This window comes from Passer domesticus, chromosome 3 (assembly GCF_036417665.1).
Source record: "Passer domesticus isolate bPasDom1 chromosome 3, bPasDom1.hap1, whole genome shotgun sequence".
Taxonomy (NCBI): domain Eukaryota; kingdom Metazoa; phylum Chordata; class Aves; order Passeriformes; family Passeridae; genus Passer; species Passer domesticus.
The window spans coordinates 23698324-23725671 of NC_087476.1; the positions used below are offsets into that span (position 1 = coordinate 23698324).

At 35.2% G+C, this 27348-nt stretch overlaps 2 protein-coding genes across 13 annotated transcripts in view; one reads left to right on the plus strand and one right to left on the minus strand.

The window, feature by feature from the left end:
- The window catches only part of MCPH1 (microcephalin 1), a 122322-nt gene that overhangs the window by 56418 nt on the left and 38556 nt on the right, over positions 1–27348 (plus strand). For 4 of the 11 annotated variants that reach the window (XM_064412135.1, XM_064412139.1, XM_064412147.1 and 1 more), the window contains one exon: positions 12076–12228. The exons of 6 other annotated variants lie outside the window; for them this stretch is intronic. In XM_064412135.1, coding sequence (XP_064268205.1) covers positions 12076–12228 — 153 coding nt within the window. Of the gene's footprint in view, positions 1–12075; positions 12229–19182; positions 19246–27348 lie in introns of those variants that run through there. One more of the 11 variants, XM_064412145.1, reaches the window with a different exon arrangement.
- ANGPT2 (angiopoietin 2) overlaps positions 1–27348 on the minus strand; it is a 41892-nt gene that overhangs the window by 9822 nt on the left and 4722 nt on the right. Inside the window, exons 2-5 of one of the 2 annotated variants that reach the window (XM_064412149.1) lie at positions 9536–9691; positions 7324–7445; positions 5456–5688; positions 3086–3213 (exon numbers count right to left, since the gene is read on the minus strand). In XM_064412149.1, coding sequence (XP_064268219.1) covers positions 3086–3213; positions 5456–5688; positions 7324–7445; positions 9536–9691 — 639 coding nt within the window. The remainder of the gene's footprint in view (positions 1–3085; positions 3214–5455; positions 5689–7323; positions 7446–9535; positions 9692–27348) is intronic. The other variant, XM_064412150.1, reaches the window with a different exon arrangement.

Here is a 27348-nt window from a genome sequence, read left to right on the forward strand (position 1 = left end):
TTTTGTAACCTTTCAACCTATTCTACATTTTATATTCAAAAGAAAGATATGTAACATTTCATAAAACTAGTAAAAATAGATACCAAGATTAGGCAGGCAGCAGGAGTCTTCAAACAGATGCCAAAAAGGATAAAGAGATTAGCCTCTCAAGTTACAACAAATTGGAACAGGGGGTATTTGATGTATCTTGTGAAGTGCTTCAGTACTTACACTTCTAGCAGCTCTAGCACTGTAAGAGGGTATTTGGGGTATAAGTGTTTTCAGAGCTACATTGTGAATGGTAAGGCTCAGGATGAGTTATCAGGATGAAGAGCCACTGCAGTTTTTACAGCAAAGCAAGTGCAGTCACCACGTCTTTGCATCACTCTTGGCTGTTGTCTGAACACTTTGGAGTCATTATGTCCAATGATTTTTGTATTCTACTATCTCTATCTCCTAGATATGTGACTAGATAAGAACTACAGTCTAATTGGTTCATGAGGTTGCTGTAAGCATAAAACTATTGACTTTTCATAGTTTTGCCTCTGCCATTTTTCCTCGTGTCAGCAGTCTTTTGCTGTTTTCCTCAGTGTTTTTAAAAGGAATTAGCTTTTGTCCTGTTGCGGAACAGGAAAGTTTGAAAATATTAATGGAATTAAATAATTGTTTTCCTCTCAGTAGTCATATGCAATTCCTTAGTTTTGGATTATGATGGGAGACAAATTAGTAATGTGGGATCAGTTACAGATTACACAGAAGTTGTTTATAAGCCTGTTGGGAGGTCAGAAGGTGTTACAAGAGGAAAAGACAAAAACATAAACAGCAGTGCAGCACTTTTGGCAAATAAAAAAGGTCACTCTGTTTCCTGGTCTGAGTAGCTATCCACATCATAAACAGTTGAAAATGGTGTAACATGTTGATTGTCCCTAACCTTCACTTCCCTTGACAACTCCTCTTATGTGTTTATATTTGTATAAAAAATCAGCATCAGGTTAAAACTTTTTAGTCTCTTATTTTCAATGTCATGCGGTAAGTAAAACCCCTACCTGTGTTTTTCTATCTGAAATGGACAGAATAAGACTTTAATTCTTTAATATTATTAAATTACTGATTTAATACTAAGTGAAATTATTACTTTTTAACTACTTTTTTTAACATAGTAAATTACCAAAATGGATATTTGCATTAAGCATTTAAAGCCTCCATGTTCAAATGTAAAGCATTTAAATTTAGAAAATTTGTACTTTTGAAAATGCAAAGCGTTAAAGTCTATGACAAATTTTTATTCTGTAATATGTCATGCACTTGTGTTTGCTTTTAGAAAATATGCATGCTCTGTATACTATATTTGACAGCAAAATTAAAACCAAAGATAAAAGCTTGAGACAAGTCATAGTAAGAGATCCAAGGAATGTTATTCTAGAGTTGTCTAACAAAGACTGCTGCATTCCATTACTTTGGAGATGCAGTAGCTTTCATCTCCTTTAGCTTTTAAAAGTGTGATTGTAGAATATCTATGCTATTTAAATGCCATTCAGCTTCATGTACAATAAAACATTTCATTGCATCTTATGTAACTCATTTTGTTCTGAAATTTATGTATTTAGATTAGATTATTTCGAAGGAACACCGGCTGCCTTTTTTTTTTTTTCCCGGAGAAGCAGATTGCAAATAATTTCTCTAGATTATATCTACAAAAAATCAAAGATTTTTATCTATTGTATTTTATAGATCTTACCCAGACAAATTGCTTATTTCCTTTAGCTGACAGCTTTGTAAGTGTAAAGATCACAGTCTGGCATAGGCTAAATTAAGTTTTGGCACTTCAGTCTAGTCAGCGGTGAACTTCATTTCTAAACCTTTGCTTGGGGAAAAAAATGCTTACTCTGTCAGAGCTTTACCAATTCCTTTTCCACATTGCACCTCTTTTTCCACTGCTTTTTTACATTTTCTATTATTTTTTCTAATGCAATAAAGTAGAGCTTTAGGAATTCCATAAAATATTTCCATTTTTGTGGAAAGGAAATATCTACAGTAGAAATTAGAAAATAAAAACATAATAAAATTATTTAGTGTTTGTCTAAGAAGTATATTAAGCATTTTTTTAATATTCATACGTCCCTTAGCCTCCTCAGCCTGCTGTGCCTTTATCATGGGAGCCCCACTCCTCCGAATGCTTGCTCCAGGTTTTCAGGTCTTTATCCTCACGATCCACCTGGGACTTTTCTCCCTTTTAGATTCTATTGATTGTTTCAACTAAATGATACTCTCTGAAGCTTTATCATTTTACTTATTTCAATAGATGGAGCATCTCTTTCAGGGTCCAATGTATCATCCAGTGAGTGCCACTTTTAGCTCAAGGTCTTTCTACAGAGGTATGGCATACTGCTTTAACTTAAATTGATGTTGAAGTTCATTTTAGTTAAACACATAGGAGAAAAAATATCCATAGAGGAATTTAAACCGATCTAGTGAAAACCCTACAAACTCACCTTTTAAATGAATCAGTAGTAGTATTTTCCAGGGCAGTATTTCCCAGAAAATCCTCTCTGTTAGACAGTGTCTAATTGTTAATCTAATTGTTACACAAAAGTCCTTAAAAATCTGTGATACAAAGAACTGAAACCCATATATGAGTCCAGTACTACTAGATAGCTTTCATGAGTATAAATCTATGAGTAATCTTCCATGCCCCTGACTTTACCCTTTTGCCTCCTGAAGACCCTTGGGCATACGAAGGAACTAAGAACTTAAAGGAGACAGGAGTCTGCTGATCATGCAGAGCAACTCTGTTAGTTTACAGATTTTATAAAGAAATTACACTACCTTATTGATTTAATTACATTAATTATGTGGAGAAAAGAACAAAATTCTGGCATGATGAAGCACACAACAAAATGTTATTCCTTTCAACTAAGCCAAGATTTCACCTGAAGGACTTTTTTCTTCCTGTGAGATACTCAGATCTAGGAGCGATTAAAAGCATATAAAAAAACTTGGTAAGTAGTAAACTTCACTATTAACTAGCCTTTAAAATAACATATTTGCCAGATCAAATAACCTTTAACATGCAGTACAGCTAGGTAGCTCTTTATAGTCATCCTACCTTCTTCTCTTGTGCAGTGTTTGAAACTGTTAAAGTGTAGATTCCACTTGTTGTCAGTCCAGATTTGAAAGCTTCAGCACAGTCTTTGAAACTGATTTGCTCCTCTTTGGCTATGAATTTGCTCTTAGCTATTAAAAAAAAAATAGAAATTGAAGGCATTAAAATGAGATTAATAAAAGTTACAAAGAATCAATTTATGGTGTAATTGGCTTAAAGCGGTTCCAAAAAATGTCTGGTCCTGAAAGAATTGACAGATCAAGGCACTTATTGTGTGTGATGTTACTTTGTATTTTTAAAGACATTATTCTGATAGGACTGTGGTTGTTTCATAGGTTGAAAAGTGCCAACACTTACTAATATGTTGAATGAGAAAACTCAGGGTATTGCATCTCATTCAGTTGAACAGTTTCTGCCCTGGCTGGACTTCTATATGCATTACAACCTAGCATGCATTAAGTACTATTATATACATACCTAAGTAGCAAATGATTAGGTTAATAATGACTTTTGGCCAGTACTCTTATATTGTGAAATGAGTTATGAAACCTTTTATAATGCAACAGACTTTAGAGGTTTTAAGCTTTTTTTTTTTTTTCCCCTTGTGCTGAACAGGAACAACTTTGTATGTACCAAGCTGAAGTTTGGTAGGTCAGCCCAACTCACTAAAGATATATACCTTCTGGAATTCATTTGTGTAAAAAAATACATTTTCATATATCTAAGCCTTCTTATTCCACAGAACAATCTAAGGTTCATCTTTTTGTTCAGTTCTTTATTAACTATGGAGGTTGGAATTTCCTGGCATTTTGCCTGCTGACTGATATTTCATATTTGACCCTTCTGGGGTTGGTTCTGTGTATTTTCCCTTTTAATTTAATCTAACAATCACAGTCAGTTACTACAAAGGTTTAGGTGTCATATAAATACGTGCTTATATTACAGCTGCTTATTATGTTCTTTTTAGCTTGCTTATTCATTATTTACCTGCTTAAGTGCTTTGCCTTAAATAGAAAAATAACACATTCAGTGTTTTAATTGCTTTTCCACACTCTATTGTTTGCATACTGTCTTAAAAGCTTTCCCTGCTAATTTTGTCTTTTTGGCAAACACTCATTATTTTTTCCACTCTGGGTTTAATGGTGCTGTAGCCAACATGACTTTGACTTGTTTACTTATTTGTGCACTAGCATAGCAGATAACATCAGCAGGAACATGTACAGCCTTGGTATTTAAGGGAATAGCGTCAGTTATGAAGACAAAAAAACTTGGAATTTACTTTGTTTAGAAAAACCTATAACCTATGTTATGATAATAACATATAGGACACTACTAAAAGTGAGGAGTTCCAAACACCCTTTTCTGTGATCCACCTTACAGTAATGTATCATAGCCCACGTATACTATGTTTTAAATTCTAATGACAAGTTCTAACATTTTTTCCCAGTATTTAATTTTAAATCCTTTCTTTAGTGGTTCTGTATGCTTCTGTATTTTCCCCCCTGAGAACTTTACAGGCAACTGTGCCAGATTCTATAGTCTTTTAGAACAGCTTCTTAATCTTTCCAAGTTCCATATCAGACATGAAATTCAAGGCAGGGAATGATTAAATCCTGTGTAGCCATAACTTTTAGTTTATAGTTTGTGTCGGTTTTTTATGGTGCACATGAATCTGCATAAATCTGAAAACTATGCTTGGTTACTATGATGTGTTGCAGGGTTGTCAGGCATTTAGGGGTGAGATTGCCTATAAGGTTTGCTAGGCTGAGGGATTTTTAGAATGAACAAGGATACCTTGGTGAAGAAGTTGTGGGAACCTTCTGCCCAGACCTGGTGCTTTCTGGTTTTGGGGGCTAAAAACTATGCCTGTGCTTATTCTTTTGCCTTTGGTAGCTACTATAATTTTTCCTTTCTTTGATAAACTCCATGTGCATAAAGCAATGAGAGGTGGCAGAAACAATCTCTGTGAACCAGGAAGAAAAGTTGCAGACCTACAATATGCAGTATCACCTAGATATATGGTCAAGCAAGTGTATTCTGCCTCACATGTGAATGCCATGTGAGATGAATAATATTTGGCATCTCTGTATTTTGTTGAGCCACTGGAGAATTGGTTAAGAAGATAAAGAAACCAGAGAAGATAAACAAAATGTTGAAAAGAAATCATATAAATGTGGTTGTTTCTCCCACCCCCTAAAAAGTAGCTTAATTAACTCACATGCAAAATATAAGGCAAAAAATACAGACTTGTTGAGAAGCAGAATTGTGTCAGAGCTAGTTGTAAGACTACAAAGATTAATAAAAGTTAGGTACCAGTGTACTCAAATTAGGAAATAGGACTGAAATGATATAAGCATGTCTGCTTTCACTTACAGTTTGGTGTTGATATCATAATAAGCAAGCTTTGAACTCTCTCCATCAGATCATGTTGCTGTTTTTGCAGAACTGAGTTGTTTACTGTAGCTGTAACCAACTGTTTTTCTAGTTCTTCTATAATAGAATTCTGTCTGGTTACTAGGACTTGAAGCTGATCTTTTTCGTCTTTTATTGACTTCAGCTGAAGCATGTGCTTGTCTTCCATCTCAAGAACTCTTTTTTCTAAAAAGCTAAATAAAAGATTACAATTAGGCCCTCCAGAAACAATTTTGAGCTGATGTCAAGAGAATCAAGCATGTTGTATAAGTTTCTTTCTTCGTAAACACTCAACTTCGTTCTCTAGTGCTATGCAAGCAGTAGACAACTAAGTGAAAGTTTAGTTTGATACATAAGCCTTAATTTATTATGTAAGTGCACTAATAAACAATATTATCTACTACAGTGTGTATTGCAGACCTTAAAAGTGTAACAGTTGGGTGTTTGATAATTCAACATTATTAAAGGAAAGGTAAAGTGACTAAGTTGTCACGGGTTTACCCTGTTAAAAGATGAAGCTTATTTAAAAATGTAACTATGAACATTTCAAATATCTTAGAATAAAATACATACTTAACATAAATGTTATAGCATTAAGACAGGGAAACATGCAAATAGTTAGTTGAAGATGGGTTACCCTTCTCCAGTTTTGGAGCTGGTATTATTAGGTAACTGGCTGGGAACATTATTTCACTGCTAATTGTTCTGATATAGACTCTGAGAAAGCTGATGTTAAAAGATGCATAGCTGAAAGAGAGAAGTTCACCTAAAATCCATTGCTGTTACTGAAAAAAAAATCCTGTACCTTATATCTAATTATGTTCCAAGCAGATTAGTTCCATGCAGATTGTATTTTGTTAGGTGAGAAACAATGCTTTTGTGTTTTACATGGATGTTACAAGGCTAGTCTAAAGTCTGCTGAGTTCAACACCAAAAAACATGACCTTTTAAAAAATCAGTATTTCCTTTGCTTTCCATTTGATAAGGATGCTTGGGGTTTTTTTTAAGTTGGTAGATAAAACCTTTACAGAACATATATAAATGTAGTAGAGTGGTGAACAAAAATGTCAAAACATGTCTCCTGGGTTTCTTAAGCTAATTCTTTGAAAGAAAAAACACTTTGCACATATGGTTCTCATTGAAAAACATTGCTTTGAAGGAGAAAACTAACTGTTATTGCTGCTTTTAGATTCCTCTGTAAACTATTTATTGCCAAAAGTAAAATAGGACTGTGGTGATATGGAAACAGAGCTAGCTGAAAAAAAAGGTATGAGCCTTTGGACCATAGCCGAGTACAGAAGAGGATAGGAGTAATAGGTGGATATTGGTCAATTTCAAAACATGGATTCTTGAGGCACGTTGAATATTATTAGTGCTTTATTTTTCTCACTACATTAGGTAAAAAAATTGTAGCAATGACCTGGTTAATCATTAGGATAGCTATGTACTACATGGAAATAAAATTTTGGAGATGTGGTTACACTCAATTAGTTTGAATCAGGTTACATCAAATTTATATGGAAAACTGAAGAAGAATATAAATTGGGTACAACTGAAGTACTTTTTCAGTTTTACCCTTAAGTTCCTCATATAAAGGAGAACTTTAGATAGTGAAGAACAGTATATAAACAGAATACAAGAATAAACCTGCATGAATCTCCTAGGCTTTAAGTATTATATGACCTTTGTAATGAGTGTGGGTAACATTTTGTAATCAGTTTGGAGAGCTTGTGTACAAACCCTTATTTTCCTACTTGAGTACATTTGTTTCTAAAACTATTAGAAGGGCACTTCATGGACAAGCATTTTATTGGGCTGTGCAAACTTACCTGTTTTTTTCTTGTAATTTAGTTATCTCATTGGTCTGATCTGAAATCTGTCTTTCTAGTTTGTTTGTTGAAAGAGAGTGTTCCAAAAGCTGAAGTTCGAGTCGGGTTGTCTGGTTTAATACCTAAAAAAAATTTACAAAAAAACCCACTTCTTTTAAAAGATATGTCTTTAAAATAAATTATGTTGTGAAATCATGCCAATCTCTATGTACACCTATGATTAAAAAATATTTTTCAACACTTAATTTAGACACAAATGTTCATAGAATCAGAATGAAGAATACACAGAGTTGAACTAATTTTGTTATTACACTATATCATTGGGAATATTACAGTAGTATGCTACATTTCTGATGAGAATTACTGGGTACTTTAGCTTTGTTGTTATACCTTCCCCTCCGTTATGTTAATTCTTATTTCATTACTGGAACTATGACGGTTGTGGCTCAAAGAATGAATTGAGTTGTTTTCCCCATCTGGTGTTGAAAGTAAGTCTCTCACTGAAATCTTGGCACAGTCATGAAATCACTTGATAGTTCTCTCCTAGTTATTTTATTCAATCCCAAATTATATTTTGAAGCGTTTATCATGTGAAATACATTACTAATGTTTCATGAAACACATGAAACAAATCAACTAAAGTGACTACACTTTAGTCAATTCATTCTTTGCATTTTAGTATTACCTTTCTTCTATGCATTGTTTACAATTATTTACATCTTTAAATGAAGAAATGCAGATACTAGGAAACATGTATGATACTCTATGGTTTGTATTGCATTACTTTAATACAAGTTTTCTAGAAATATTTTCTCATTGTTTTAGAATAGCTTTTTTTAATTTAACAGAATTTGGCTTTCCTTGACAGGAAGAATTGATTACTCATGTCCTTCATGTTAAACAGTCATTCAGGACATGATTTCACACTTAAGTGTAATTGAAAATTATTGCCAAAAGTAAGTGTCCTTGAGAGAGCAATTGTTTGGTTAATTTCCTTATGTTGCTAATTAAGCCTTTAACCCAGTCACCAGTAATTTCAAGCAGAGAAGGAAAGTTACAGTGATGATTTTCTTCCTCTAAGCAGAAAATAACGGAGTAATTTCCATAAAGGCATTAGTGTGAATCAATAAATACGTTCTCTCAACATGTGCAAAATATTAGGCTCCTGAATAATGCAATAAAAGTTGAGCTCAGTATGCCTATAAGCTATGAATTATCAGTTTATTAAAGAGTTCACAAAGTCTTGATTTAGGTAAAAAACTGTAATTTAATTCATTGGATTAATTCTACAGATAGTAAAATATCTAACATTTAGGCTTTGCATTTTTGTATTATACAAAATATTATGTGCTGCATGATATATCCGTTATTTGTTTTGGCAATTAAAGATCTGCATCTTCCTACCATATCTGCAAAACTACAAATACATACCACTCTACATGGATTTGACTTGTCCTCCTGTTAATATCTGCATTCTGTTTAACAGAATGTCTTATTGTACTTAATGCTTTTCAATTAAAATCCACTTGTTTGTGTTTGAAGTTAACAAATGTACAGTAGACAAATTTACTTCTGTGTGAGTATACTTTTCTAGCAGCCTCCTAATTTCTTTTTTCTTTATTACTCTCAGATTTGTTTATGTATCCTTTTGTTTACCATAATGCAGTGCTGGAAATTAACTGTTATCCCACTTAGAGTTATCTGTGAAAACATTAATTAAAAAGACATAGTTCTTGTGATAAGTTAAAAAAATAAAAAAGGAAAGATTTCGTTTAAAAAAGCAATTAAGCTGGTAAATGGAACAAAGACAGTTTGAAGCTGTCATTTAGCTAATCATTTAGCTGTCATTCAGCTAATCATTTAGCTAAGATTAGTAATGAGAGTAATGTGAGTATAAAGCACACTAGAACCCAACTGATGCCTGGATATAGTATAGTAGTTTTAAATACATTCTCTTTAAAGATTATTTTAACAGTTGGCTTTCTAGGCTTACTTAAATGCTACCATAACGAAAATCACTCCAGTAGCAATACTGAGCTTGAGATGGAACTATGTGTTACCAAATACTAATGTTTCCTTAAGTTGGGTAGAACTGTGGGTCACAATGATTGACTTCTAATTGTTGAACAGAAGCATGTAACAAACAGTGTTAAATGTATGGCTGTAGTATTTGGGAAGCAGAAGCATTTTGAGGTTGAAATTCATTACTTACTTGTGCTTCAACATCTGTTAATTTGCGGGTCTGTTCAGCTGTTTGATTTAGCAAGTTTGTGCCTATTTCAATCATTACTGCAGTCTGGTTCTGCACTGCAGTTTGCTGGATCTCTACCATTTCTTTCTTCATACTGTCTTGGATGTAATTCTCAAGCTACATGGGAAAGGAAAGAGAGAAGATAGTTGCATTCTTTAAATGTTGGAAAGGAGGTAGTACAGTAAGCCTGCTGGCAGCCTTGCTAAACAAATTTGGTCCTTGTCCTTGTCTGTTATGTATTTATGTTAAGTTTCCCAACATTTAAGCTCTGTGAGAGGAAAACCAAATGTGACAAGGAATGTGTGGCCACTCATTTTCTAAAGGCAGGAACAGAGATTTGCAGGAGGTAGGTAGTAGGTACAGTGATGAAAGTGCTTGTGGGCACTTGGAAACCTTTCTGCCCTAGTGCTCCCACTATTGTAAACCATCAGAGGAGCTACACCAGCTTTGACAGTGATGGGAATTTTTTTAGAAGATAAAAGTTTAGCAGTTTAGTCATCTTCCTGTATTTACATTTAACTATTTTAAAAGCTATTATTCATCACATGACTAGAATTCAAAGAGGTCAGATGTCATTTAACACTGTTATGTGTGCACTTTTATCAGAGAGAATTTCAAATAAGGACACAAAACAGTAGAAAACCTATAAATACTTAAAATGCTTAATATTAAGGAATGCAAAAGTTGTTTAAAATACTTGACTCTGAAGTAATTTCTGTCTAAACTTAAATGGCTTTTTAGTAGATATTTTATAACAGAGTATCCTGCTTTCAAGGAAAGTAAGGAAAAATAAGTAGCAAGGAGAAAATTAAAGTAGCCTTTTGCATAAATCTTTCTTTCTACCTGCCTGGATTATGAAAAAGCAGTCTGGTTTTTCTTCACACATCTTTATTTCTTGTCAGTAACTGTAAATATCTCACATTTCTTTGATGTGTCATTGCATATGTTTGAGTTCATGAAAGTCTGGGTCACAAGACTTCATTTTTTTGCATTGACTGAGGAAATTTCTAGAATCAAACTTCTACTTCACTCCAACACAGCTCTATCAAGAGAACCATAATAAATGTTGAGCTTCATCCTCTACCTACAAAGAGGATACTAGCAAAATGTGATTTAATACTCTATAAACCACTGTTCAGATATAACCATTCCACTTCCAACCAGCTAAAGATTGATGGGCAGATCTGTCAATTTTGACTATTTAAAGTTCTTCCTCTTAAATGTTACTTGAGCAAGGACTGGGTTAATTTTTCTTACTTCAGAGCTGTTTTTTAAAAGTGGCAAACAGAGAAAACAGGGTATATTAAGAAATCAAAATCTCTAAAACCGGTAGTATATTCTTACATTTGAAGTGACCACTATTTCTTGATGCCCAGTGTGACCAAACTGTCCAAGTAGTATTTGTTCACTCCAGTCTCCCCATGCAGCTGGTGAACTGCAATGCACAACAGGGAGATTTCTGACCTGGCATAAACTTTGACCCACATCTACTATTCTGCTCCATAAACATACTTCTCTTTGTACCACAAAGATTTAAAATCAGTCTTCAGGCAGCCTTTACATGCTCTTTGCATAATGATCTTTTTGACTACTAGAATTAAACATACAATCAACTGGGTTTTGGCATAATAATTGAACATGGGTATCTTCCATTGCCATCATACTATGGTAATTAGAGTTATTCACTATTCATAGGGTTGATTCTTAAGTGTTACCTTTTGCTCCATGCTATTCCTCATTTTCAAAAGCTTCTCCACCCAGAGACAAATCTAATTTGACCAAACATGTTGGAATTTTTTTGAATTCTTTGGTGACATCATTTAGGTCAGCTTTTTCTTTTATTTTGGACAATGAACAGTGCCTTTTAATTGAGTAGTAATAGTAAGGTATCTTTAGTCCTTGATCATTACACTGTGAGATGTCAGAGTATAGTGATAATTTATTTTAAAAAGCGATGCAAATTGGTATTTGGTGCACCATAGTCAAAGGACATTTGCAAAATTCTGCAGACTTTTATATAGATAAAAATAAGTAATTTTTCACTGAAGTGAAATGAAGACCAAGAACAACAACTAATATGTGTCCCTCTGAAAAGGCTAGACATCTGGGAATTAAATGACTTATGACTCCAAATTAACTTTAGCAACTGAATCTGGAAGACTGAACATCATTATAGATAGCATTGAAAAAACTTTGCTCAAATGCAGCTCTGTTAAAAAACTATGAAGTGAGATCTCCAGAATGCATTTTATTTGCCTTAGTATCACAGTTAAGTACGGAAATACCTTTATCGAGTACAGAATATCCTTTATCAAGATCAAGGATATGGCTTCACCTGTCAGACTCAGTGCATTGAAAATATTGCATCATCTTTAATTTAGAAAAAAAAAAAGCCCAAACTTAAAAGGAAGGCAGTAATAAATAGATCAACAAAGAAAGATTGTTCATGAGCTTTGATTCTTTCATGAAATAATTGTGGATATTTAACCTCATTCTTCAAGGTTCTTTGTTCACCAAAGAGAGAGCAGAATGAGAATCTGAGCAAAGTCATCTCTGCATATAGGATTGCAGAACTGCATGACTTCTTTGAAATTGTTATCACTGAGTTATTCCAAAACACACTACTAGAAAAGGAGTTAATTCTGGGCTTAAAGGTAAGGTAAACATTTTATGGTGGGCTTAGGCAATTGCCCAGTTCAAACACACAGATGTAAGGTTGCTCTGAATACAGTATGCAAAACCCGTGATTACAATTTAAGGCATCTGGTGGTTCTGGTTGCCAGATTTTTATACCCCTTGTCACTTGTAACCTTGGAAAGCAGTTTTGTTTGGACACAGATCTGCATTTTCATAATTTATTGTATTTGAATATCTGTAAATATAAGCATATCTCCAAGTATCTGATCTCTTTCAAATAATTTCCCATTTATGTGGGGATTTCCAAATCTCTGAAGTATTCTCTTGACTCCAGTTTTATGTTTGTCTTCACATCTGTTTTTTAACTTAAAATATTAAATACGTAATTTTGGTAATATGGTATCTGTGCTTACTTGAAAGCATGAAATGTGAATACCAAAAGGGATTAAGATATAAAGCCAGTTTTATTATCTGACTCATTTATTCTAATTTGGACCAACATGAAGCATCAAAATTATAATGACCTATTAAGTGGCTTTGGAGCTTCTTGTGGTTTTTTCCCTAAAAAATCTATAAAGCATGATTACATAAAACCCCTCTGGTTTTTCCTTCATATTCACTAGTCCTCTCCCACTTTTCTATGTTCTCTGCATGTTCTCTACATCATAAAATCTCTTTTTCAGACCTGAACCAAGATAATGCACTGATCCTTCTCTGCTTATTCCCTCTCTCTTCCTCATGCAATGCAAAACTGTAGAAAGCAGCACTTTTTACAGCTACAACATCCTAACTTTTTCTTAGTGGCAGGTGCTTACTTTCATCTTTCTTCAAAAAGGAGTAAAAGAATGACTTTCATCCAAAATGCCCCACCATTTCCCACTGACCTTAGTGACAGCAGAACATGTTCCCACTCATACCCCTGGCAAGCAAAGCCCTTGGGTTTCGGGTGGAGGAAGAACTTTTCAAACATGGGCTCCAGTTCCCACAGCCACGGCTGAGCTACACTGACAACACTGAGGATTAGCAGCCATTTTTGCAAGACTGCAGTTCTTTGTGGCACATTTCTTTGTAGAAACTATTCATCGGCTCCTGACAAGGAGCCTCCTTTCTTTGTAAGCAGTAGCACACTCAGAGTTTCTGAAGGGGGAAGAATAGCTTGAGTAAAAAAGAGGTTTAAAAGAGGGAGGGACACAGGAGTGAATGCCTGAGTCCCCATCCATCAGTCAGGAGGCTTGGTAGTTTGAACAGCATGTCTGTCTTCTTCAATATTTTGCTCAAATCTGGAAGGTGAAACAGGGATTATGTGCCAGATTTCTCCCTTGCCACAGAACTAGCTATGGTTTAATCTCTTTTTCATTCAAATACTATTTGAATATTATAAGAATTGTGTTAACCATGATTACATTATTGTTATTTTGAACAAAATAAATGTTAAAACCTAATAGCTTACTATTAGTGATGCATTTTCGGAAATTTTGCTTTTGATGGAGTAAGTCAATCAATGAATCTTATCTTAAAGATAATAGAAGGGAGAGGGAATATTTGAAAGAAGGACTCTAATTGATAGCATTTCAGTGATTATTCTTGGGATTTTTTTTATTAAACATTCTATCTTTGTGTAAGAATTTGGCTGTCATGTACTCTTGACAAATTATAAAAGTGAAAGCACAGATGGGGAAAAAACATGTTTCAAAATATGCTTAAATTGCAAAAACAGCTGGGAAAATTGAAATACTTTTACAGTTAAGATTTTTTACAAAGTTATAGTGGTGCATTTTTAGAGAGAAAAAATTCTCTAAGGTCACCACTTCGGGGCTGCATCATGCTTTATTACTTCAAATCATATAAAATCATAAAATTTGGCGAAAATACTCCAGCTAAGTTGCCAAAAAAACAAGGACAGGTCAATAATATTGGAGCGCATTCCAACACATTGCTTTTATAGCCAAGGCTTTTTTTCAATTGGCAAGAAAGGAAAGACAACATGTAGAGTATGCAGTAAAAGAAGTATGTTTTCTAACCACTGGCACAGATACTATTAATCCATTATGAAGGGTTATCAATACTCAGTCAAATGAAAAACTTTTCTGATTGTATACCTTGTGTCCAAATAATAGAATTTTTCAAAGACTCAGCAACTTATTTGTGCATTTATAGACATTTGACTTACCATTTTTTCCATTTTAAATTATGAATGATGTCTTGCATTTGTTCTTCGCTGCCAAGTGTTTAATCTATACTAATTAAACAGTCATGTTCCTGGCAGCATTTATCTTTCATGAATACATACATCCCTCCTTTGCCAAATGCTACCCCATATAAATAGTACAAATAGTACTGGATGCTTGTTCTATTTTATAGAATTTGTCAGTTATTGGAGCAGGCTTTCCAAATAAAGTTTGGTGATTTTCTTAATGTTTATAGTCTGATTCTGTCAACTCTAACATTTATTTTCAGCCAGAGGTAATGTTAATCATGAGTTTCTGCACAGTGCTGTGTTCTGTGTGAACAGGTTGTGTTGCAGCACATATTGCATGCTTAGTCATCTGATGTAGATACAGAGAAAACTGCAGGGCTAATGACACACATGTAGTGATATTCCTCTAACTTTTGTTTTGGATTTAAAAAAGTGGAGTGGATCCAGTAGAAAGCCTAGCAACAAAAAATACATTTACAGTTACGCTGTAATATTTTAACATTTTAAGTATGCATTGAAGCTACAGAAGCCTGGGCAGTAAGGAGTTAATGTGTTGTTATGCCTCAAATGCTGATGGCTATTCAAGTGGGCAAGTAAGAACAGGATGTGGCTAGAAAGAGGGGCTGTCAAAAAGCAGAGCAGCACCTTTCTGGAACCCACTTGCTACTTCTGGTCTATGGTGATGTAAAGGACAGCCGATGGGCAGGAGTGGTGTGAAGAATTAGGCATGAACTGTCAGCTGAGGGTCAATCCAGTAGAGGGGGATCAAGACCATCAAAAGACCCTCAAAGACCCTCAACCCATTTCCAGAAAGGTCCAAAAGAATGGACTGCATCTGCTCACTTATTTACATGAAGCATGAGAAACTTAAATCCCAGGGGAGGAAAATCTACCTATAAAACAGTACCCCTAAAAAGCTTGCGTGGCACCGCCAGGACCTTGGACACCCTATTTGTTGGATCAGTGCTGGACCCAGAACTGGTGATACCCTTTCCTCTCCTATCTCATTTCTCTTTATAGGGGCAAACATATTTCCATGCCAAGTGTGTCGTCTGTTAGTAAAACTTTGTGAGCATTTTTCTTTTGGACCCCTTTGGCTTTTGCCACTCTTCTTTGACCAAAGGCATTGAGGAATTTTGGGTGCTCCCTTCTACAACTCAGTGACATGTTATACATATATTAAGCTGTCAAAACTTTGAGTTATAGTTCTCACATCCCTAATAAAAATATCATGTGCTTTATTTAGAACTTATCTTTGCAAATTTAAACCACTTGAATTTAATCAGTTCCTGGGATCATCATCCTGGTGCTTTATTCACCAAGATGTTCATTATACACAGAAAAGCAAACAAGATAGAAAATGTACTTAAGCATCCGTAATCAGATTTGCTTAGTTTTAGTAACAGGTCAAAATAAGAAAAGCTGAGTCTCATTAGTTCCTTGGAGAATACTTTTTCAGAATATAGATGTGACCTTCCTGCTTCTTGTACTCCAGATATCTTGAGGTATCTTTAACCTAGTAGTGCTTGGTCTTAGTTGCCCTGCCCTTTTTTCAGAGTGGCAGTGTTCTTTGGATTGTGGCCACATCTGATTTCTTCATGAGTCATCTGAAGTAGAATTTAGCCCATAATTTGGACTGGTTTTTTTAATGCTGTGCCAATGTGCAGTTTTCTGATTGTAAAAGGTTATCCTTATATGCCACAGAATCCTTAAATTTCTCATTCGCATATATTTTTTTAATATAAAGACAAAAATGTAGGGTTTTTTTCCACAGACTCTTTCAACAGACTTAAATGTCAGTTAAAATACTAAATATTTAAAATGTTTATTTGTAGTATAATTGAAGTCTGTACATTAGGAGGGTATTCTTGGTATGAGCCACCTTGGATCCTACTGGATATGAATAACCGTGAAATGTAATGTACTTTTCAAAAAAGAAGGAAACACTGCCTCAATTTCATCACAGCAGTTCATGTAGGCAACAGGTAGTATTTTACCAACATATATATTCTACACATGCTCCTTAATGTGCATGTATGTAACCATATTGACAGGCACTCCATGTGTGCTTGTATTTGTATTTCCACATCACATGAATGCATTGGTGTTACGAAGGCAAAATACTGTCAAAATTTCAACTTTGCAGACAGTTTTGTTCTGTTTAAAGTAGCTTTTTGTACTTATTTTCAGTCTGTCCCTGTTCCTACTGCTTCAAGTCTGGATGAAAATAGCAGAATCATTACCCTTTCCAAGAGTCATTTATCTTGACAGACCTAAGGGAACACATTTTTAAGGGCATTGCATCAATCCCCATCAATCAGACCTTAAGCTATTTTAAAGCAACTTTTAATAAAATAATTTATTTCTCCATGTTTTCTGGAACTAAGTTATCAATTTTAGGAACCTGTAACTTTTGGAAAAAATTAGTACACTGCAGAAATAAAACACAATCAGGTCTGAAACAGACACTTAATTTTTTTTTTCCCCTAGAGCAGAAAGTCCCAATGGTCTACGAATTGTTTCTCAAGGAAGGGAAAAAAATCTTTTGGGAATGTATATGGGAATGCTTGAGATGTCTCTATGCCCCATCAAACATGTCTGCCTGTCCAGACCTCCAGCTAAGATTTTTCTCTTATCTCATTTTCCTGTCAGCAAACAAAAGGTGAAAGTAACATCATAAATGAATAGTATCTGGAAGTGAGCTGTGATTTACTGGAAAATATGCAAGCTAAAATTGTGTAATAAAATACTAAAGGTTTAAATGCTCACTCTTAAAATAGTAAACACAGACTTTAAAGTAAATTATATGCAGATGGTTCTGGTAAGTATACTTGTGCACTAAATGAAAACTTACCAGCCTATTCTCCTGTCTGATTACACAACATTTAGAGGAAACTGTTACATTTTTATAATTTACACTTGCTAGCAGAAGAAAAAATATTCCCCCGCTCCTTTACTGGCAAAACTCTACTTAAATAAAAACTAAATTTTCATTAATGTAATATGAAACAAAATGCATGAAATGTAATTTTCTATACAAATATTTATAAGGAGTGACTTTCAATCTGTGTTCCTGAATAGAAGTATTCTGTATCTAATTCTAAAAGTTATTACAGGATGATTGAACTTTCTGCTATATGTTCTGAACTATGAATGTTACGATCCAAGTGATGATATAGAAAAGGCAAAGGAGCACATAGGAAAAGGGAAGAGACTTTGACAGCTGAAACACTCCCAAAGGCTGTCATAGAGTTCCCACCATTCCAGACACTGAGCTTATTTTGTACATGTAATACTACACTACTGTTTTCCTACCTACAAGTGTTTTGTCATTTGGAGGATGACATGGGTTCTTTGTACTATATATGATGCATGTACTTTCTCTGGTACATTTAAAAATATTGAAAAAAAACCACTGTTAATGGAAACTAAATTGTCAACTTGACAAACCGCTTAACAGTGTCAATTTCTATGTAGGTAGGTAAATAATTTTATAAAACCAAAATTTAACAAGAGAATCTTCAAAATTAAAATCAATTATTTGGTGATTTCCCATACTTGTTAAGAGTTAAGGCTATTCATTAAGGCAATAATTTAAGATTCTGAATCACCATTTTTCTGGACCATAGCTGCTATGGTATTTCTCTTAAAAATCAGGGAAGGAATTCATAAAGTTCCCATTAGTCTAAAAATAAAGAATAAATAAATAAATAGTGTGAGTCATGAATGGCATTTTGCCGAAGTTCAGTAGCACTGAAGCCAGGAAGACAAGAAGACAGTGATGCTTCAGCCATTCACTGAAATGCATAAAATATTTTTTTGTTATATACAACAAGCCACCAATACTCAAAATTAGGATTCCATATTTATTAACAGCGTAGAAAATACTGCTAATCAATATTTAAATTTTAAATACTAGGTTATAGCATTCGGCTATAATTTCCCAAATTGAATATTCAAATCTTTTTGAGACAAGCCTATATGTTTTCAATCAGATTTTGACTAGCATCAGGGAATCAGAACTTTACCAGACCAGTGTAAGGACAAGATTGTGCCTTATAAAGATGACATCTGAATAAACACTATCCCAGATCTTATTTCTCATAATCCTTTCTCATTTGTGTATGTTTTCCATTCCACTGAGCAACTGAAATAAACTTACTATCGGATATGCTGGTGACATTTTTCATTAAAAACATTGTCTCTGTAGCCTCATAAACTTTACAAAATATTTAGCAAATGTACCAGTCACAGTTAAAGCCATTTATCTTTTTTATCTCAAACAATATGAAGTGTTTTTTATTAACTCCTCTTTCAATAGGACAGTCTATTTTAGAGAATAGTTCATAATGTGGTGAAGCAAATCAGAGATCAAGTTTTTGACAAATATGAAGCAAATTCCACTTTTCAAAACATGTTACTGGGGAAGTGAAAAAGAGCTGGGCATTTACAGCTCATTCTCAGCATTGCTTTCTAGGGAAGCAGTCATCTTGCATTCCATTTCCAACCAGAAGGAAGAATGATTTGGAGTTCAAGGATCAAACTAGTTAGGAAGCTATGGTACACAATTAGTCCCTTTTGTAAGCTATAAAACTGGGTGTCTCCAGTTTCAAAGGTGTGTTCACAGAGCATCTTTCAGCATGACAAAAATTAGATTCTTTTTTAAGTTTACAGGTTAAGGAAACTGAAAGCATTTTTAATAGTTCTTAAGCTTTGCAACATACTATCATCTAATTATAGTTTATTGAGGTTTTATGAGATCTTTTTCTTGTAGAAGAAGCCTCAATGGTGCTGCCAAGTGACAACCAGTCATTTTTGCTGAAGGCCTGACAAATTTTGAATGCTCAAGACTTTGGGGAAGCACATGTCAGCTGCTGATTCCAGTTTTGAGGGACTGAATTTCTTTACTAAGAAACCATTCACCGATTTTGGAGGGGAGAAAAGAAAGTAATTTATGCTCAAGTAATGTAGCTCTTTTATTAAGGTTGCTGCATCTATCTCACTAGCGTTTCAATTGATACTATGCTAGATGGACTGGAGAGATGGAGAGTCTGGAGAACTGCTATGTTTACATCACCAGCTTGAAAATTCCTCACTTGCTGTACCAAACTTATCAGAGACCTTTCCAAACTTTCCAAAACATTGGGCAGGGGAAGCGGGACCCAAAAACCAAACAAGATTTAAATATGACGACAGAAAGCACTAAAGGCTGCCTTAAAAAGAGAAGCTCAGGTGGTCACATCTGCTTAGTTAAAAAAATTAGCATCCTTATATGTTCTTGTCAAATGCCACTTATTTATTTCTCTGTACTGTTCGATTAGCCCAGTTAAGAGCCTTGAGTACAAAAGTTTCTGAGGAATTCCATGCTTGAAAGAAAAACCAGGAAGCTACTGTTAAAAGTGGACAAACACAAATATTTGGAAGCAAGATCAAAACATATTGCAGAAATAAAACATAGTGTGTGATGCAGGGAAAAAAAATAAATTATGTAATCCTGATTAAAAAATACTTTTTTTTTTGTTTGTTTCAATAGCTGGAATTATCCATCTAAAAGCAGACGGTTTCGGTTTTTGCAACAGAAACATGAAGACAGGTCTTTCCATCTATTGCTTCCAAAATTTCCTCTTTGTCTCTGGTACCCCCTGAGCACTCAGGTGGTGATGCAAAGTTACCTCTTGAGCTGAGCTCCAGTCAGTGCTCCTGAAAGCTTGACACCAGGCAGCTGCCAGTATGTGCCCTCCTAGAAAGACCCGAAGCCAGATCCTCTCAAAACAAATTATGATATTGGCATTAACCATAAGAGAAGAGGAGAAAGTGTCAGAAAAAATGTGTGAGAACCAAAGCTATAGATTATAGGATGTGTATTTTATGAAAGGACACTGTTCCCTGTCTGTCAAGGTCTGACAAGAAGGGCAACTGAAGAGGGAGACTTTTAAATATGTTTTCCAGAGATTCTCTTGAATGTAAAACTCTGCTGTCAAGATGAGTAAGCACATTAGCAGTGGAGAAAGTACAATGATATCGATACTGTATACACCTAGCCAGAAAAGAAAGCTGTCTTACATTTGAGAGGTGGGCCCGCGCAAACATCGTAAATTTCAATAAGGCCAAATGCAAGGTCCTGAACCTGGATCCAGGAAATCCGAAACATAAGCACAGGCTGGGCAGTGAAGGGATTGATGGCAGCCCTGCCAAGAAGGACGTGGAAGTGCTGGTGAATGAGAGGCTGAACATGCCCTGGCAGTGTGTGCTCACAGCCCAGAATGCCAATTGTGTCCTGGGCTCCATCCAAAGCAGTGTGGGCAGCAGGGCAAGGGAGGGGATTCTGCCCCTCTGCTCTGCTCGGGTGGGACCCCAGCTGGGCTAGTGCTGCATCCAGCTCTGGGGCCCATAGCATTAGAAGGGATTTGAATGGGTCCAGAGGAAGGCCACAAAGATGATCCCAATGTTGAGGCACCTCTTCTATGAAGACAGGTTGAGAGTTGGGGTTTTTCAGTCTAGAGAAGGTTTTCAGAGACCATAGAGCAGATTTCCAGTACCTAAAGGGGGCTTACAAGAAAGTTGGAGAGGGACTTTTCACACAGGCATGTAGTGACAGGACAAGAGAGAATGGCTGTAAACTGAAGGGTGGTAGGTTTAAGTTAGATATTAGGAAGAAATTCTTTACAGTGAGGGTGTTGAGGCATTGGCACAGGTTCCCCTGAGAATTTGTGGACACCCCATCGCTGTAAGTGTTCAACCCCAGGCTGCATGGAGCTCTGTGTAACCTGGTCTAGCAGAAGGTGTCCCTGCCTACAGCAGAATAGTTGAAACTAGGTAACATTATAGGTCCCTTCCAACCTAAAGCATTCTGTGAATACTCAGGAAAGTATGCACAGAAAGTTAAAAACAAATTTAGCTATAATGACAAAAGAATCCAGAACTGAAAATTCTGAATGAGAAAGAATGTAGAGGAAAGGGACAGCCAGGAAGCTGCATAACTTTAATAGAAGGAAAGAAATAAGGGAAATGAATCTGTGTGAGCAGAATTTTAAAAGTGGATGTGGATAGGAATAGGGATAGGAATTCCTAATGACAGTAAGCTGCAAAAGGGCACTGGAAGGCTGATCTTAAAGCCAGCTGAGGGAATGAATTCTCTGGTTTGTTTGAAGTTTAAAAAACATTATGAAGTTGGAAGAAAATTCACTGAGGAAAATGGTGAGTGCAAAGGACTTGACTGCATGAGACTCTTGGGAGACGTTACTCCCACATGGACTAGAGAAGGACAAAAAAAAGAAACTGTTCATTTCCATGTGATGAAAATTATTACTCTTTTCTATTCTAGTAGCATCCTTACTTACTTAGAGGTAGTCTACATGAATTAAGCCTTAAAGCGCAAGTCTGATTTACTGGTCTACTCCATTATCAATTTCAAATACTTTTCCAATATTGTTTTATTAATACTTAGTTATTGAAACTTGAGTATTTTTAGTTTCTCTAAGAAGTCAGTGGGAATTTTTCTACTTGTTTGGAGCAGAGCTGGGATTTTGTACGCTGTCCTCAGAGCATTTTTAAAATAATAAAGTTTACCATAACAAAGAAGTTGAACTCAAGACATGGCTAAGTTTTTTCTAGATTCAAGTCAAATAAACTTACATGTCAGGGGAAAAAAGTTAGGGTATTTTTAACTATATATTTAAACTTTCTTGCCTAGCTGGTAAACTGTAGTTGACAGAATCCTTGCTTGTATGTGCTAAGATTTCAACAGGGTCAGATTGTTTATATTTTTTGCAGTTTATACTCTTTCTAAGGGCTAGGTTATTAGTCTGGGGGTTTACTTTCTAGTTATTTGAACTTTGTTTCATCATGTCAGAGTAGTTTTCAGAAAACATTCCCAGTAAGGCTCCAGTAGCATTTACAATAGTTTTTTTTAATTTACTATTACTTTATAGGCAAACATTATATCTGACAGAAAATCTGGCATCAGGATGACAGTTTAACATAAGTGAAAACACAGGGATAGTTAATACGGTCAAAGTTCAGGCCTCATGCAAGGAAGCTTAGGGGCCTTTTTAAGTCTATTCCTTAGAAGCAGCAAAAGACAAGATTTTATAATTTTTACTTATTCATTTAAACTGTCTTTTGCCTACTTTATCTGGTTTTTTTTAAGTTTAAGAAACTGGAAACTAGTGTTTCATTTGAATAGTTGAATTACCCTGTTTGTAAAAAGAAAAGCAAAAATAAGACAATTTTTTCATTAGGTCTTCACCGGGGAATTTTCTTGCTGTCTGACTGGATAGGGTATCTGTTAATGCAAACTAAAGGGTGGCAAGTGTGTTTTCCATCACTACATGTATTTTAGTCTTGATCTGCAGCTTTTTCATGTTTGAATGTTAAGGCTTTGCACAGCTGAGATTGTCAGTTGACAGCTGATACTCTGGACAAAAGAGGCTATTGCTTCCTGACTGAATGGTATCTTAAGGTGCTGGTTTATAGTTCTTTCTGAAACTGTGGGTTTGAACTAGTATCTTGCAGGTAGTTACACCTTGTAAATGGAAAATGAGGAACATTGTTGCATAGAACATAATATAGTACATGGGAAAAGACCTAAAGTAAATATATGAAGTGTCATAACATGTTGTCTACAAGTTCTGTCAAGGAAGACAAAACTGATTTTTAGGTACCAGAGATCAAAATGAAGCCTCTCAGCTTACTCAGGTACCTCCATGTAAGTCTGTACATCAGGTCACATGATGAGCAGCAGCCCTGCAGCGCACGGATGTCACATCACGTGTGGGGGAGCTGCTATGGGGGCTATGGCTATTGCCCAGGAAATGTCCTTTCCACTTAGCTGGGTGTCTCCCCATTCCCACACCCTGACAGAATGGAACAAAGAGGCTTTTTCCTTCCAGGATCAACGCACATCAGGTGCAGGCCTGAACCAAAAAGCAAGCATAGCGATGAAGCTGATACCGTGAGTGCAGGAGGTGAATGACTCTTAGTGCCTCAGCGTGAGAATGAACAGGTCTGCAGAGCTGTTGTTTGGACAGGGCTTAAGACACTGCTCAGTCGTTTTCATACTGGGGATTTTGAGAAGATCCGACTATTTTTAAATGGATACAATTATTTTCTCCAAAGATTAGAACTTGTAGGTTTTCTCCCTCTCAAAAAGTTCTTTTAAATGGTGTGATAAAGATCAAACATTTGCTCAGTGTGTTTTCCTGTGGTTTTGATAAACAGTTTATTCAAAAAACATACTAAAACTTTGCTTCTGAAGTACACAAATTATGGCAGTTGTGTGATTATGCTGTACTACGCTAGAATGCTCTAATACAATAGTTTTGATTTTATGCTGAACTACTCTGGTCCTCATCAATGCTTTTTTTGAAGTGCACATAGCTAGTTTCAATCTCTTGATAATTATATTACTAAAAGGTATTACACAGTCTAACACTTGAATGCCTATTAGAAGAATTTCTGTTGCTAATATTGCAAGAGCAGTAATGAATCAAGCAAGCCTTCTTTTTCCCCTTTCTGGAAATCATAAGCTCTCACCACAACACACTGATTTTAATATCTGAGTAAAATCAATTATACAAATTTGATATGTTGTTCCCTAGAGGGTAAAGGAAAATAGAGATTTTTATTTTAAAACTCCGTCATGATTCTTGAGACCTGAATACAAGTACAAAAACAAAAAGATAATTTTTTCCCTACATTATTAAAGGGAGTTTGAGCAAAGCTATGGCATTTCATGCTGCGTGGTTTTAACAAGAGATCTCCAGAGAGAGCTGAATTGGAAAAAAAGTTGCTGTCATCTAAGAATTCAGAAGTATTTGCTCATCTAGAGAGGAAAATATTTCCTTACAGCTTCTGTGAATAGAGAATTCTGTGAAGATTACTAGATTCCCATCCATACTTTTATTAACAGAGAGAGAAGTTAGCAGAAAGAGGGTTGCATATTCTTTCAGCCTTCTGTTTTTAGTAGACCTTTTTATGACCTTAGTAGACTCCTGGAAGATTGTTAGCTAAACTGATAAAGCTTCATATAGACAGTATAAAGACAGTAGAAAAGTTCCTGTGGCTTCCTGCTCTCTCTTCAGAAAAAGCCATAATGTGCTGGAAGTTGGAAAGAGAATAGATAGATAGCATTTAATCATACAAATTGCAGGATACGTTTGCTGAGCTTTATAAACAACATCTTAATTTTAGGGTTAACCTGTTTCACAAAGAGATAAAAACTAACAGGATTTTCAGTAATTACTTGGAACACAGTAAGAATTTCTTTTTAAAAAGCTTTTAAGGAGTAGTAATGTCTTTTTCTAGGCAGCTTAAGAACTGACACAGTGAGTGTTTGCAGAACTATCTAGGTGTGGGATTTTTTTTTTATACCAAACACAGATCTGGATTTTGTAACATGAAGAATTCTTTAACATCTCCTCTGAGCTTGGTTTACTTGGAATAGACATCAGGTTCACCAAAAAGTATTTCTTTTTATTCTCTCTAGAGAATAAATAAAATTCATTTGTCCTCTGTCCCATTGCCTAGAAATATGTCTGGTCAAGGAAATGAAATTATCACAGTATTTTCAGTTGTAAAGCACTTTTTAACTTACTGTGTGCATCAGGATATTTGGTTTAATGCTGTGTAATGTGCCATGTCTTTAAAGCATTTCCAGGTGTTTAATTACTGTGCTATACTTTTTTCTCCCCAAATGCTTTGACTTTTTAAGTTAAGTTATCTGACATTCGTATTATTTTCCCACCTCTAGTTTCTATTTGGCTAGTCTGAGAAGTTCAAATACTAAAATGGCAGATAAAATTGTCAGTGAAACTTCTAATTCAGTGCCATAGAAACTCTCTTCTTCTTGAAGGATCTAGTCATACTTACGGTCCACTGACTCGTTGTTTTCACTGTTATCACCAGTGAGATATTTCATAGGGTGCATTTGGACTACCCAAATGTTTCCTGTGCATGACATCCTTGTTTCAGGTACATGATTTTTTTTCCCCCCCAAGAGCCATCTCTTCCCATTTTCCCTTATGCAATCTGTACAAATAACCTTAAGGCTCCCATTAGTATCCTAACATGCTAACTATATGCAAGAACCATTTCTCTCTGAAGTACAGCTTGCATCTCCAATTCCAGGAAGTTTGGGGGTTTTGTTGTTTTGTGTTTTGGTTGTGTGGTTTTGTTGTGGTTTTTCTGGTTTGTGGTTTTGAGGTTTTTTTAACAGTAAGAGCGGTGGCACACTGGAACAGGCTACCTTGAGAAGTTGTGGATGCCCCATCCCTGCAAGTGTTCAAGATTTGGCTGGATAGGTCTTTGAGCAACTTGATCTGGAAGACAGCCCTGCCCACATAGGAGGGATTGGAACTAGATGATGTCTGAAGATCCCTTCCAAACAAAACCAGTCTGCAATTCTGTGATTCTCTCAGGATGTAGTAATAGGAAGACACCAAATTCTTATGGAAAAGCCATGAATCCTGATTTGACTCTTGCACTCAAGCTGCTTTCTAACAAGTGGGAAGTATAATGTTTATCTATATATTCATATAATATATTCAGTCTAGTCCACAGTTGTACCTTCTACCTATTGTCTCTGAATTTTCAGGCCTACAAACTTCAGTGCTAAAGTAGTATGTTACAATGACAGCCAAGCAGTATGATAGCTGTTGTTAAGTTCTTCAGCAATGCTGACAAATCTGCCTCTTCAAGGGGGATTTCTTTTAAGTTTGTCATTCCTCCATTTTTGTCTTTTAGGCTGAAGAGGCTGATTGAATTTACTCTAGGAAGCTAATTAATATAGTCTGAGACACCTGATGGAACTGAGTTTGCAAAGTTCCAAAGATCCAAGAGTGATCCCTCTCTGTTGTAGACACTAATGCAAGAAGTAAGACTGTTCTAAACCATTTGACAACATTTTGCCTGTCTAGCCCTATAGCAATAGTAACAGTGGGGGAAGACCATCTTACTTTAACCCCACCCTGGCTTTCAGCCAAAGCTGTATAGAAGCCCATGAAATGACAGGTGCAGCAAGAGGTTCTTGCATTAAAGTATGTAAAGAGTTATTTAAAGAAATAATGGTTGACTAGGCTGCTTAATATTGTAAATCAAAGAATAGGGTATATTTTCAATAGGAAATACTGTTGTATGTAAAGGACATTATTCAATAGTCACTAAAGGTACTAGTTGGTTTTTTTTGAAGGTTAGAAATGGGTCTAGCCCATTTCTGTGGGCTTTAGAATAACTTCCATTCTAAGCAATACATACATGATCACTTGGGAATCATGCAAATTTTGCTGGTTTACTTGGTAAATTTGAGGTGAGATGGAAATCACTGATTTTTTCATAATTAACAGGAAAAAAGGAGCAGTAACAATAATTGTCTGTAAAAGAAACACCATCCTCAACTTCAATCTCTCTCACAAAGATACTCTAAAGGTAATGCTGTTAAATTTTATATATTAAATGGGTATGCAAATAAAAAGAACTGAAAACTGGCAATTCAGGAATCTTGAAGCTCATTTGAAAGAAAAAGAAAAAGAAAAAGAAAAAGAAAAAGAAAAAGAAAAAGAAAAAGAAAAAGAAAAAGAAAAAGAAAAAGAAAAAGAAAAAGAAAAAGAAAAAGAAAAAGAAAAAGAAAAAGAAAAAGAAAAAGAAAAAGAAAAAGAAAAAGAGCACTTGCTGTCAATATTTGATGGAGAAAATCTCCCATTTTGCTGTTTGGACCAGTCATAGATGACAAGTTTATGATCATGTTAATAACAAACAAAGCACAGGAAAATATGTCTTGACTGCTAGCAAGAGACTGGTTCTGTAAGCCTCTCCTTATCCCACTTTTTACTGATAACATCTTGGAGAAGGTGAATTCTCTATTTCAATTTTGTCTTGTAAATCTGTACAAGAAACTCGCATTTTCTTTGTTGATTTTGTACAATTTCATACCTGTAGCAGCAAT